Source organism: Strix aluco, chromosome 3 (assembly GCF_031877795.1).
Source record: "Strix aluco isolate bStrAlu1 chromosome 3, bStrAlu1.hap1, whole genome shotgun sequence".
Lineage (NCBI taxonomy): Eukaryota > Metazoa > Chordata > Aves > Strigiformes > Strigidae > Strix > Strix aluco.
The window spans coordinates 59,729,692-59,743,769 of NC_133933.1; the positions used below are offsets into that span (position 1 = coordinate 59,729,692).

A 14,078-nucleotide genomic window follows, 5' to 3' on the forward strand; every position below is an offset into this window, starting at 1 on the left:
CCGGCCCAGCCCGGCCCGGCGCGGCAGCGTGCTGTGCTGTGCTGTGCTGTGCTGCCCACCTCAGCAAGCCTGCGCGGGGAAGCACAAAAAACCAGGTCCCCCCTTTCCCCCGCCGGCTTCCAGGCAGTGCTTTTTTCTCCCGCGGCACTACAGAGCTCGGTGTATAACACCGGTTTTTCTAGCGGGGAAGAAAGTTTTGCCGAGCCTCCGTAATCTAATTAACGCTGAACGAAGGACTCGTTATGGACCAGCGTATAAGTCGCCAGGAAGGAAAACGCCCTCGGTTATCACTCTGAGATGCATCTCGACGGTTTCTTCTCAGGCAGTGTGTTGCATTTCAAACCACTTGGGCAGCAAAGTGCAAGACGCTCTAATGAGCCCCTTGGCAACTCCCGACATTGCTGTATGAAGCGGGGACAGCCCTGCCCCCAGCGCACCATCCATCTCCTCCAGCCGACACACAAATTCAGATCGGGTAAGGTACTCGATCGCAACTGAAGAACGCTGTTCTTGCTGATGTGGAAATCAAGTACACTCTAAAGCCGTTTTGATGGAAAAGGCCATGTCAAACCTTATAACTTCATCCATTGCTGCCCAAATCCTGAAGTTTCCCTCCATCCTTCAGATTGTATCCCCAGGATTAGTCCAGATAACTCACAGTTACTTACCTTCCTGCAAAGATGACTACATCTATTCATACTAATTTAGTGAGCCAGACCAGTAGTCTTGTGCAAAACTTTTTATTAAAAAGAGAAAGGGTTCTCTGCAACAAAAGGTAGGTACAACACAAATCATAAAATTTAACTTTTCAAAGATGGCAACAGACCAGATGTGAAATTTTGATTGCGATAAAGACTATGTCTCAAGTTTAGAAAGTCTTACTCTCACACCTGAAAACACAGCCAACACATCTGTCAATTAGGACCTCTTAACTATAAAAAACTTTTGAGTTACCAGCACATTATCAAGGTCAAGTTTTAACATGCAGCATCCACGATGAAGCTGTAAATAATCCAAAATAGTGTCACTAAAATGCTAAGATTCCTATAGAACCTTTCATGTATCACAGCTTTAACAGTCTTCCTTTCCAATTCTCATGAACTAATATAAAAAGTTATGTTCCCCTAAATATAAGAAAACTCAGCTTAAAAAAAACCATCTCTCTCAGGTGACATAAAAAGAATTTCAAAGAACCCCATAGTTTGGCCTTAGAATGAATACTTGAAAAATATCTTGGGGGGGGAGGTATCATAGGTTTAACTTTTCTTCACTTTGTATGCACATGTATATTATGGACATCAATTTACAGCAAATATCTTGCCCTGGTGACTACATTCCAGCTTACCTAAACCAAACAGGCACCACATCAGCTTGCTCAGTTACCCATCCTGGAGCATCAATAACGCTGACAGCTGTCAATCTGAGGTACCTGACATTTCTTCTGCAGTACCAGGACCAAGCTGTAGGTCTCTCCACCACACGCTCATAACAGACTAATGAGTATCATTAAGAATGAACCTGACATTTCCCAGTAGTTCAAGGTGATCGGTACTTCAAAGGGATACTGGAGTCCTTTCATGCAAAAAGTTGTCTGTTCACGTAAATAGCCTCTGCATCAGTACCGTATACTAAGCACGGTCCTAAAATATCTAAACTATTCACAGACAAAGTCTGATTTGGAATTAAGTTGGTGATTTCCATGCGGTCTTTGGTAGGATCGTTGCTTAGCCAGGCACTTACTACAGACTGGTTAATGGTATTGTGGGAAAAATAGGTAGTACTTCTTCCTCCTGAAAGAAGGAGGGAAAGAGAGGAAAATAAGTTCCAATTTAGTTTAAGTATTCTCAGAATTTGGAGAAACATAGTAGGTATAGGACATAATGGGAATACAATTTTACATTTAAGTCAGTTTTCAGATTAGTTAACAGATGCTGTCATCTCCTTGGTAAGCTGAGAAAAAATATCTTAAAAAATAATAATCACGTACTTGAAGTGATTACAGAAACTGCTACCAGCTCTGTCCTCAGTTAAGACAAATAGGTCAGAACATCTATAAACTCATCTCGCTCAACAATGTTAAGTATCTACAAGCTTTTCTGGCCAGAGACTAAAGCAAGGACAGACCTAAGAACAAAAGTCTGTTTATACAGTGTCTTGCTACCTTTGGGGCATCAGCTTTGCTTTAATAACTCTTCCCTTAATAACACTCCCTACTGTCCCTTCTCCCTACTTACACTGCAGCAAGCGATATACCTGGATTTGACTTTGCATTTTTTCTATGTAACATTTTACATTCAAACTGAAGTCTGACAGTTTGAGAACTATCATTCAGCATAAAATTAACTGGCTGAAGTGGTGCTAAAGGCTTATACCTGAAAACACACAGTGTGTAACTTGAATCAGTTATCCTATTGTTTCCCTGTATAGAACTGAGATGTGAATGCCAACTTTGAGGCCAAAGGCAGCAGATGACATCTGAAAGTTTCCCCACTGTTTACAGTCTGAACTGGCAAGCAATTAAGCAGTCTTTGTGACTAGAATGTGAAAATAAATGTTTATATTAAGTCAGTATCATATCTTTAATTAAAATCCTGCCACAATACAAAGGGATCCAGTTTAATTCATTTTAAGTTCCAACTATGACCTTGAATTTAGTAAATTCATAATTCCACTATCCTATTAACATATTATTTTGGTATTATAACATTTTGTATATCTCAGAGACTCAGATAATAATGTGTTATTTAGCCTGCCTTCATGTCTTTTTTATACACAGATGATTTTTAAATGAACATGATCTATCTTTGAATACTAGATGTGCCCCTTGACACACTGGACAGTCTACAGCAGATTAAAAAACCCCTAGACCCCGAAAAACTCACACTACTGTTAGCCTTATTTTTCCTGAAGTGCCTACAAGGGCTTTCTTTCAAAGAATAGAAATCAGCTTTTAATTTTCTCTATTAGGATTGTGTTATTAATTGGGTCATGTGAGAACATCGACTTAATTATGTTGCCAACTGACAAATTCAGCGCAGATTGACTTCAAACATCCTTACCTTGATGAAGAAAAGACGGTTTTTCAGCTACATCTGTGGAAGTATCCCAGTGCCAAAGAGATCCATCTTCAGAACACGTAAATAAGTGATCGGGGTTGGAGGGATGGAAGTGAACCTCCCACACTAGAAGTAACAAACCAAAACCAAACCACTTCAGAACAAGTATCAAGTACTTTGCTCAGTGCACTTTGGCTAGTACCACATGGATATGCACTTACAAGAACCCAGGCCCCCACCAAAACCTTCTATTCTCAAGTGTGTGTGGGTAGGAGACCCAAAACCCTACCCTTAGGTATTTACTGTTTTCCCTCCCCTGGGAGAGGAAAAAAAAAAAAAAAAAAAAAAAAAAAAAAAAAAAAGAGAGACTATTTTGATGCATTTTCAGTACTGTGAAAATTGTTAAAGGTTAAAATCTTAGCTGAATTCAGGCATTCTGAATACTTTCCCATGCCATCTTCCCTACTCTTAAGTCTAAATCTGCACACAGTGTGCATTCCTTCCCAGCACACCCATTATTATTTTGTGTCTAAATACCACAACTGTGGAAGAGGTATTTAAGTCAGTAAAACTTAACATCTCAAGAAATATTTCTACTCCTTAAATATAATTGTGGCATCAAGCCAAGAAATTTTCAGCACAAAATGAATTGCTATCTTGTTCATATGAAGTTACCAGGAAAGTACGCTGTTTCAGCATTGTGGAGGCACCAAATGGATCTGTACTATCATCAGTTTCCCCTCCTTCCTCATGTTTTCAAATTTGTTAGTAACTGCATTCTTGCTTTCCTATACCTGCATACCATAGCATCAATTTCTATGACTTAATATATCTACCCTTCTAGAAACACAACCATTCTGATTAAATGCATCTAATGACTCATTAAAGAACTTACTAATTCTAGTTTTTGTTTAGATAAAGCTGGCTTTTAGGTAAGAACAGTCTCATATACAGAGAAGGAACAAACTGAAGGCAGTTAGATGAAGACACGTTAAGTAGCAACTATGTGACTGTTTTCTATCCTAGCTACGACACGTAATTTTTTACAGAAATTAGAAAGTTTTCTAAAATGCCACCTTCCTCTCCCCCCTCCATTTCAGATACTTACTTTCTGCTTCATGAGCATTTAGCAGGGACACTGGCATAGTACCTTGCCTGATGTCCCATACACTCAGCATCCCATCCTGGCCCCCTGTGGCCACAACGTGCTGCTGATTGGGATGCCTATCCACACAGTGCAGCGGAACTCTGTCACCTGTCCTGCAGAGGAGAAGAAGAAAACGAACAAACAAACATGAATTCTTTATTCAGCTTCTGTTTCTCCTTCTTCATCCCTAGGAGCGTTGACAAACAAGGTAATGGTACGGACCGCAAATTCAATTCCCGCAGCATCTGGGCGCTACAGGCTGAAGCCGCATGACACCTACTGGAAATCAGAGGTATGGCAGTAGCACGAACCTACAATGGGATGAGCATCAGGCATCTCTACACGGTATCCAACAGCTTTACAGGAGTGAGAAAACCTTGCATGCAGATAATACTCTATGCACACCTACAATAATAAGCAGGGTATTCTGCAATTCATGTTATAACTGCAGTTTCAACAGTTTCAAGAGTTACAACGGGAGACTGGGCACTAACAAAACCAGGTACCTCAACCACAGCCTGTAACAGCAACGGGAATTACTCCACAAATACGATTTGAATCTAGCTCAGTTAGTTTTCTCACAATACCTTATAAGACACAATGTTATCATTCTAAAACATTTCAAATGCTGGAAACTTTATATTAGGCCTGTGGAAAAAAACAGATGTACTGTATATTTAATTAGGGAAAGAGTTTGGGGTTGAGGGTTGTTTATTTTTTCTTAAAAAAAGAGCAAGTATACAGGTACAGTAGTCCTTCAAGAGTTAAATCATGAAACAGACCACCTAAATACAATACTCAGCCACAACAGTAATTCAGCCTTTTAAGCAGAGTCTGCTTGATTGTTTAAATACCAGATAAGTTAAAAACCTTTAAAAAAATAATCATCATCCCATTGTCAAGAAAGTATCAGGAAAGATTTAAATCAGATTATATAAAGCAGCACACGCTTCTCGGTAAATACGTAAAAAAATGAAGGTCTTACAAAGAAAATATTTGAGATGGCTCATTTCTTTGCTGTCTGAGGTCCCATATTTTTAACTGTCCAATTGAATTTACTGTCAAGATCTCAGTTGTGCGAAGGAAGGTCACTGCATGGAGTGTACTGCTGTCTGCATTATCTGCAAGAGAGATGAGGAAAGCATTCAGGTAAACCTAGAGAATGTTAGTCTCCATTTAATTATGACAAATTAACTCTCTTTAGAAAATGGAACACAGCTGCTTAAACATGGTTACAACCTCTCTGCGTTTTCAGGGGCAGAGACAGATCAGTGTCGTGAAATTTTAAGTGTTGCAAGGGTACCCTGTGAAAGGAGCCCTTCCTTCCTGTATCAAATACTACTGAGACAAATCTGTGAGAAGCTCTATTTAATTAGCTCCAGTGCTTACAGAACTACTTGTTGATCCATAAGATTTCTTTCTATAGTTCCTAAGAAAAGAACTCAATTTAGCCAGGTCCATGTTTTTTTTAAGAGTTTTCTTTACATGCTCCGCATCTACTGACAGGAGGCAAAAGCTATGGAGCTTTTCATAATGCAGTTTTTCTTTTGAACTCAAGAAGCAGTAACTCTAGCTGTGAACATTAAGCAGTTTTATACAGAAGCACTTAATTCATTTCTTTAGACCTTTTCCAAGAACTGTCAATGTGATTTCCATCCCTGTCCCTAAAGCCAAACCAGAATTATGCTTTTCTTGTTAACCTTAATAACTAAGGGGCAAAGCTCTTTTTTTCAGGTGCTTTTCTCCAGTGCTTCGTTTGGTCAGAATAATTTACCACATCGAACATTTCACAGGATTGAGGTGAAACTTTTGAGGCTTTAGGAGAGAATAACACAGACACCATATTCTTATATTTTCATTCTCTTATTATATATAAACTTTTCATCTTCATTATGATGGGGTAACATTGTTAAGTCTACTTTTACCTCAAGGGTTTCCAAATTCTTTGTGTAAGTCCATACTGAAAATATAGGTGAATTTTTTGCTGTGTAAGATGCAAAACTTTCCTGATATTGAGACAGAGAAATTACATTGATACCTGGTTACAGATATTTGAATGAGTTTTCTTTTCTGCCTACTATTTAAATGAAAGCTGAGGGAAAGACAAAAAAAACCCCAAACCGAAACACCTTTAAAAAGAAATGTTAAGATGCTGAACACTGAAATTCTACAGGATTTAACATTTTGTGACAGAATAACAGTAAAGTGATTTAGCAATGATACATCTTTACAGCCCCAAAAGATTTTTACATGATCTCTAACTTTGAAGATTTTTTCCTACCACAATCAACTATAAAGATACCAACTTTGTATTATACTCTTAAATCCATTAAACAGTAACAAAAATAGCAAGGTACTCCTGTACAAATATTGAATGAGGTAGAGAGTTCTATCTTCATGTTAAAACATGTTGAGGGTTCAGCTGAGCACCCGGGCAATGTCAAGATGTCATCGAATTGGGAACCGGTACAAAGGATCGCTTACACTATAGAACTCCATCCTGAAGAACTTGAGAGCATCTGCCAAGATGTTTTCTCCCCCCTCTCCAACTTTCACTGTAAAACAAACTCTAGTTAATGAGTTTGTGCTAGTCCCTTCTACATAACTCCAGGTAAGCTTCACTTACCAGGTGATAGGTATGACTGACGTATTTATGGACCATTCCTATTTTAACATTTCCCTTCCCATTGCCAGAAGGACATTTCTCAATTAATTCACATGTGATTTCTTAAATGTATATGCACCAGCAAATCTCAATGCAAAGTCACACTGCAGCATAACACGGGCTGATGCTATGCCTACAAAGCAAGCATTTTTACACAGTACTATCAAGTGAGCACTAAGAAAACTAACAAATTGCATCCTGCACATTATTAAGTCTGTATGTAGGCATCTGAGCAACTGCCCAGAGGAAAAATATAGGTTTTTTGGGGACATCTGCTTCCTTTGAGTCAGCAAAACATTCTACTTTATTTAACTTGTACCAGAACACTGTGTTAACATCTGTATAAAAGTAAAAATTTAAAAATAAAACAATCCTGTGAAACTCAGTGTTCCCACCCCTCAAAGGGGAAGCTACTGTGTTTTATGCACATGTGCTAATAAAATCTGCCTCATGCCGTGCTACTTTTTTCTTTCTTTAAAGACTAGAAACGTTTCCTACAGGAATTCTCTAGGAGCTTCAGTGAAAGACTGTATGCAATTAATAGGATTTATCTTGTGGGTAACAAGTACACAAGTACCGCCTCTAGAAATCCCAGAGCACTTCCTTCCTTAATTGGCTTATACTGTGTAAATTCCTTCATCCGTTAAGAGGCAAGATTTTGCTTGCGGAGAAACACAGGTGCTGTGTCAAACTGAAGTATCAGGGAGAAAGTTCTGGTTTAATAATGCCACTATCAAACATGGTGTTACTGTCCTTTAAGTTATTTCTGCTGCTAAGTTTCATTTCCAACAGATGCTACAAACTTGTATTCTATTTTCATGAGACTAGCATGATAAAAGAGTTGAGAATAACCAAGTTTTGACACCTTTCACAAACATCTTAGTCTATCACATGATCTATTACTCTAGGAAATACGGAGCTTTTTCACTAAGGGAGAAATGATTCCTGTAAGCCATGATATCTGGCAGAAGAACGGGGTACAAACAGTGGTTTCTGGTTCTTGGTGTTCCTTTAGACACAGAGTAACAGATGGTTTTGAATATGGACACTATGAAGGCTAATCTTAGTACAAATAGGGGATTGAAATGACCATTTCACTGAACTCCAGTTATGAAGAACTTGGGACACAATGCTCGAAATCTAACCCTATTTCATGTATACTGACATAGCTTTTAACAATGCTAGGTGAGATAGAAACCTACAGAGAATGTTAGACTTGAAACTTCTCCATCAGTTAAAACATTAACCTGCAAATACCTGAATGAATATAGAAGTACATCTGAAATACACTTCAAGTACCTGAAGTCTGAAGGAATACAGGAATAATCTGGAGCAAACACATTCAACTTGGAATATTTAATTCAATTCTCAGCTGACTTCCCTTCTTTTTTTTTGGTTATCATTTGAGAAGCTAAAAACCAAACAAACCACTCCAAACTAAACTAACTTGAAAAGTTATTCGACATACCTATAGTTCTTATGGCATCCTTTTGGTCAGCTCGGAAGAGATTTATTCTACCATCTTCTCCAACAGTGACAATTTCTGGGTTGTTGCAGATGACTCCAGTACATGCTGCTCCACCACAAGATGTGTCTTGATCCACATGATAATGGGCTTTCTCCCAACGCTGGTTGGCAGATAAAGTCTAAGTAGTAACCAGATACAAAATTCTGCTGTTAAATAATGATCCTGACAGACCAAAGCTTCCAGAATACTCATGAAACCAGAAACAAGCTCCAGGAAAGCCACACTACCTCACAGGAATGAGAATCTCCTGTACAAATAAGAACCAGAGATCTAAATTTTCCTCAACTCTTCAGCAGACAACCCTTCGATGAAACATTGACTATTTCTTCTCTGAACTGCCTTTTTCACATGAGCTAGAAATCAGAAAGAACACAATCTATTTATGAACTGTGAAATGTCTTTCACTACGCTTATCCCTTCAGTTTTTCCCCAGGCCAAGGGAAAAGAGCTGAGGCCTTTACAAAATATAAGGTCAGATTTAGATTTTGATTGCAAGGAATTTAATTTATTTTAGATATCACATCAAACTATTAACAGATATTAGTCTTCATTGTGTCATTGTGAATATATTAAAAAGTCATTATGCCTTTATTTTCAGTGATTTATCATCAAAGCAAAAGACTACAGAGTTCACATATCTTCCCTCACATGACACTTGTGAGAAGAAATTCAACACGAGTCATTTAGTTCAAGAAAGCAAAAACTCAAATAATGCAGGCACAAGTCCATTAATACCCACTGCCCCAAAACAATCTAAACTCTTAAAGTATGTTTTCAGTGAATGGACTATTTGGTTACAGATATATACTAAGATACCCCAGTCTATCTGGCTCTGGAATCTAATTTATGTAGTATGTGTGCAAAATGCTTTTTTCTTTCCTTGAATGCATAAAGCCAAAGTTTTTTCTAACAGACTTCATAAAATTTTTTTGGTATGCAGATGTTTCTTGCTCTAGTAGTTTTGAGAAATCTTATGCTAAGATCAAAGTGACCTTTATTACACAGAATAGCAGCTTGAAGCCAGTGCAAGTTACTTACCTGGTTATTTTGATGATGACGGAATACAGTTACAGTTCCTGTTGATGAGGCAACCACAATCCTCTCTTGATCCAAAAACTGAAGGGAGATAATAAACATGCTATTAGTTGATGTCAATACAAAGATGATCACTAGGATTTTAGAGTAACCTAAATTATTGGTAGGTGTAGTAAAAAACCCCAAACAAAACAAACCCACAAACTGATATTGGTTGGTTTTGCCCTTCTTCTTCGTAAGAATTTTTGTGGTGAATCTCAGCATTTTGGCAGCTCACTATCACTTAATTCTTCCTAAGTGGCAAGCCCTTAAAAAATATGGAACTATTCAACATAGCTATTTTACCTGCATGTCCATAACATCACCGTTGTGCCTGATGTCACAGAGCAGCTGGGGTTCTCCTTGATATTCACCATTGAGGCCCACATTTCCAAGATCTCCCACAGACCAAATGGAGATCCTGTTATCCTGTACGAAAATTACACCACCGGTTTTACTCTAAAGTGCTTTCGAAAGTATCCTAACAATAAGCCAACCTCGATGTCACGGCCTTCTCGCTACAGCCGAGGAGAGCAATAGGCTGCAGGCCGCGCACCGCTCCCGCGGAAGCCGCCGCCGCCGGCCGGAGGGAAGCGCTCGCCCGGCGGGATAACCCTGCCGAGCAGCGGGGCGGCCCCGGCTTCCTGAGGGACGGGAGCACTGCACAGCCACGGGAAGGCCGGGACGGGAAGGCCAGGACGGGCAGCGCTCACGGCATGCTCCGGCCCCGCTCTCCCACGCGAAGCGGCGGAGACTCAGGGGGCCGAGGGGGCAAGGGGCGCCGCCGCCGGTCCCCCGCCCCGGCGGGCGGGACACCGCGCCTCCGAGCCCGCCCGCTCGCTACCTCGTTGTCCCAGGAGCCGGTGGCGAACAGGTCGGGGGGCTGGAGCGCGGCGGCGGGCAGGGGCCGCCAGCGCGTCTTGCTGATCTTCTGCGACACAAACTTGGCGCACACGTCCTCCATGGCCGCCCCCACCGCGCGCCGGCTCCCGCCGCTGCCTCCCGCCCGCTGATTGGCTGCGGCGCGACGGCGAGCGCGGAGGGACAGACTTGGGGCGCGGCGGCGGCGCGCGCGGGCGAGAGGGGCGGGGCTGGCCATGGCCGGGCAGGGGGGCGAGAGCTGCCGGCGTTTACCGAGTCGGACAGGGCGGGGCGGGCTGGGCTGCGCCCCGCCAGCCCCGGCCGTTCGCTAACCGGCAGCGGGGGGGCTGCCTCCCCGTCCCGGGGTAATGGCGCGACGCCCCGCAGGGGCCGGCCTGTCTTGCCGCCGCAAGCTCGGGCCTGGCCGGGAGGGACAGCAAGCCGCTAAACCGGCGCCTATGGCCCTGGCGTTGTGTGCAGAGTCGGGTCCGGGCGAGGAAGCCATAAAGGGCTGAGTGCGCCCCAGTGCTCACCTGCCTGCTCAGCGGGGCGTCTGCCCCCCAGCACACTACGCGTATGTATCATCTTTGCAAGGTCGCCAACTCTTATTTTCTCAAAATCGGTGACTTCTACAGCAACTACTCATCTCTGGTCTAGATTTGCTTTTAAATACCTGTGAGTGATACTCTCCTCCCTCTGTCAGATGCATACCTGTACAGAAAGAAATACAATGATTTTTCTTGTCCCAAATAGCACGTTAAATCAAACAAGGGCACACATGTCCTTCCTTTATCGTATTTCACTTGTACAACTGTGCAATAAAAAGTTCAGAGGTTAGCTGTAAAATGAGCTAAAGGCTGACATAGCTATGCTGTCATTTCAGAGGATGGGACTATCTGTCCAGGCGCTGCAGTGCAGTAAGGGACTTTCTCATAAGCACCTTCCTACTTTTACAACCTGATTTTCTGCTGCATTTCTTTCAAAGCTGCCGCTGCCAGCTCTGATGTTCTGTCAGGTGGACTTATTAGGATTAGCAGCAGTGGCTTGGTCAAACTTTTGCTGGTGTTACTGCAGTTTGCCTGCTAAAGCCATCTGTCACACCTTTTCTATGCAGCATTCTTGAGTTCCTCATCAAGTCTGCTATGCCGTTTTGTAATCCTTCACATGTGATACCAAAACAGTGATATTTTATATGCTTTATGCATCATTTGGACTTCAATTGTGAAGAACATTTTTTTTTTATAATTATGTAGAGCAGAATCCCACACTGTGAACATAGAAAGCTGGATGCTATTGTAGTCTACCATACTGCAAGCCTTAAAACAGCTTTATCGCATGCTGCAGCAGCAGCATTACTCTACAGTAGCCAATACCTCTGGCACTCTGTCTTAAGCTGCTAACAGCAATCCTGCAAGTCACTGTCAACTCCAAGGGTATTTTCAGCTAATTCTCATAACACTTGTGAGAAAGGTCAATAGGCAGCCTCAGAATACAGCTACAGACCAGACAGCTAGAAGTGGAAGACGGAAAACACTTTGGGATTATTGAAATGTTTTCTTAGGCAAATATTTTTGTTGGTTAGTTTGTGATTTCTGTGTGTATATTTTTTGTCTTGTGTTCTTGGATGGTTTCTTTCTTTGCTCAGGACTGCTTGTTGAAAAGCATTTGGAAAGTATTAAGAGGAGTAGGTTGGACATAGAAGCTTATTTTCATTAAGAGGGAAAGAAGAATCACAGTTTTCCTTCCCTGTCTTACTTTTTTTTTTTAAGAAAATGTTGGCAGGATGTTATGTGATGGAGGTGAGAGCTGTGATGGATTTAGGGCTGCTCTGTAAACCTTTAAATATATTCTCTTGTGTTTGATCACTATGAAAGAGGAGTACTGTGTTAGTGTGTTGTTTCAGTGTAATAGCAGATTTAAATAAACAAATAAAAGGAGGAAACAAACATCGGGTGAGATTATGCCTCATCAAATATTTCTGAGGTTGTCGAAAAGGACGTTAAGTCTAGACAAAACTGACTCTGGCCACTGGGCCCAAACATATTATCTGAGACAACAAGGAGCATCTGTGGACTATCCTTAAATGTGGCTAAAGCTAGAAGTGTGTGTGAAAGGGAAGAAAACTGAAAGCATGCCTGTCTCTCTTCCAGAGGTTAGGAGACCTGGGAATGAAGGCATTTACTAGATCGGTAGATGTACTAAGGCAGAATAAAGCTAATTCTGAACTCTATTTGCTTATAATCTGCTTTTCCCCAATTATCATTCAACAATATTTTAAGAAAGTTATTTGGAGATGACAAAATAATGTTTACTGCTGGTCATAACTCCTGGAGTTGTGCCCAGTTCGATCTCTTGAACAAGCGCAGTCACTATGCAGGGTACTGCAGAGCAAATATAAGAGCAGAGTGCCAGGGCCCTCAGTGCATTCATAAGCCTTACGTGCCCTCACCTGGGGCACCTGCTCCTGGCCTGAGCTGTGTTGTAGGAGGGCCTGTGCCCAGCCATTCCCTCACTTGCTGACTGGCTCGACTTGGGGCCTGACTTGTCACTTTGCTTTTGCTTGATGGCAAAACCATTACCGTCCCCAGTTCTGGTCTGCTTGCCTTGCTCAGACACCATGGGATGTTGTGCTGCTGTGTGGTGTTGTCACCCCTGGCTCCAGGCTCACCTTCTCTCATGGAGGGGTCTCAGTCCTGCTGCTCCCTAACAAGGAAAGTCACTGATGTGCCTGGGTCCTTCTTACCCCCTCTCTGAGTGCAGAGCTGGGAAAAGAGGGATGCTGAGTTCAAAATAATGTAAACTTCTGAAATGGAAATACAAAATGAAGGTCCACAGCAAACTGGCTCTAGGTTACAGGAAGAGAGATATGAAGGAGAGTGATTAAGTTAAAAACAGAATGGAGGCAGGGAGAGGAGTGAGTGTAAGTGTAGAAGCCAATTAGCGTGGGGTTTGGGACATAACTGTGGAAATGTTCAGCAAGAACATTTCACAAGGAAATCTCTGCTTGTGGTATGTATATGTAGAAGCAGATGGGATCAGACAGTGATGATCAACTTTTCATATGCTTTTTAAATTCAAAGAATTTAAAAAATCTAATGGGTTCATGAGGTGGGAGGGAAGGGATGAAACAGAAATAGTAGCATGGAGGGGTTTATGTATAAATGTATGTAAGTACAGCTGTGGGATTGAGATGTGGGTGAATGTGTGGAAAAGGAGAGAGATCCGATGTGCTTACCATTAGTGGGATCTTCATCTCAGAACAATCAAGTGATGGCCCACTCTGGCTGCTGGCATTCTCATGCCTCTTCCCTAACAGGGCCATCGATGCAGCAGCTCCTTGGAGAGTCTAGGGACCTGTACCTGTGGGAGATGGAGGCGCCTGCAGCTGATAGTGGGCATCCAGGAACACAAGTGCTCACACTGATTTGGACAAGCGAGGGGGAAGAGGATACAGGAATGCTGAGTGTCAGAGCAGATGGAGAGGTTTCATGTGAATGCTGATGGCCAGAAAACATATTTTTTTAAATTTCTGCTTGTCTTTTACTCGAGTGTAGAATGTCTGAGTTCCTTTTTCATTTTATCTTAATGGATATGCTCTTAATAGTTTAAAAAATGGACTCATGCCCTGGGATTATAGAGCAGAAAGAGCTAGGGACCCTCATGTTTGTTTACTGCACAAATGGGTGCATCCTGCTGCTATTGGTGCATGTTAGTTTCTCAGGGCCCTTTGAGGCAACTTGGCTTAAT

The 14,078-nt window shown here is 41.8% G+C and overlaps 1 protein-coding gene across 1 annotated transcript; it reads right to left on the minus strand.

Moving 5' to 3' along the window:
* Positions 1–724: 724 nt before the first annotated feature.
* On the minus strand, positions 725–10,476 carry NUP43 (nucleoporin 43). The gene is made up of 8 exons (XM_074818747.1): positions 10,315–10,476; positions 9,777–9,899; positions 9,435–9,512; positions 8,337–8,514; positions 5,189–5,324; positions 4,165–4,316; positions 3,060–3,182; positions 725–1,790 (listed from the first exon to the last, which is right to left on the minus strand). Exons 1-8 carry the CDS (start codon positions 10,432–10,434, stop codon positions 1,576–1,578), a joined length of 1,125 nt encoding a protein of 374 aa, XP_074674848.1. The 5' UTR covers positions 10,435–10,476; the 3' UTR covers positions 725–1,575.
* Positions 10,477–14,078: the final 3,602 nt, after the last annotated feature.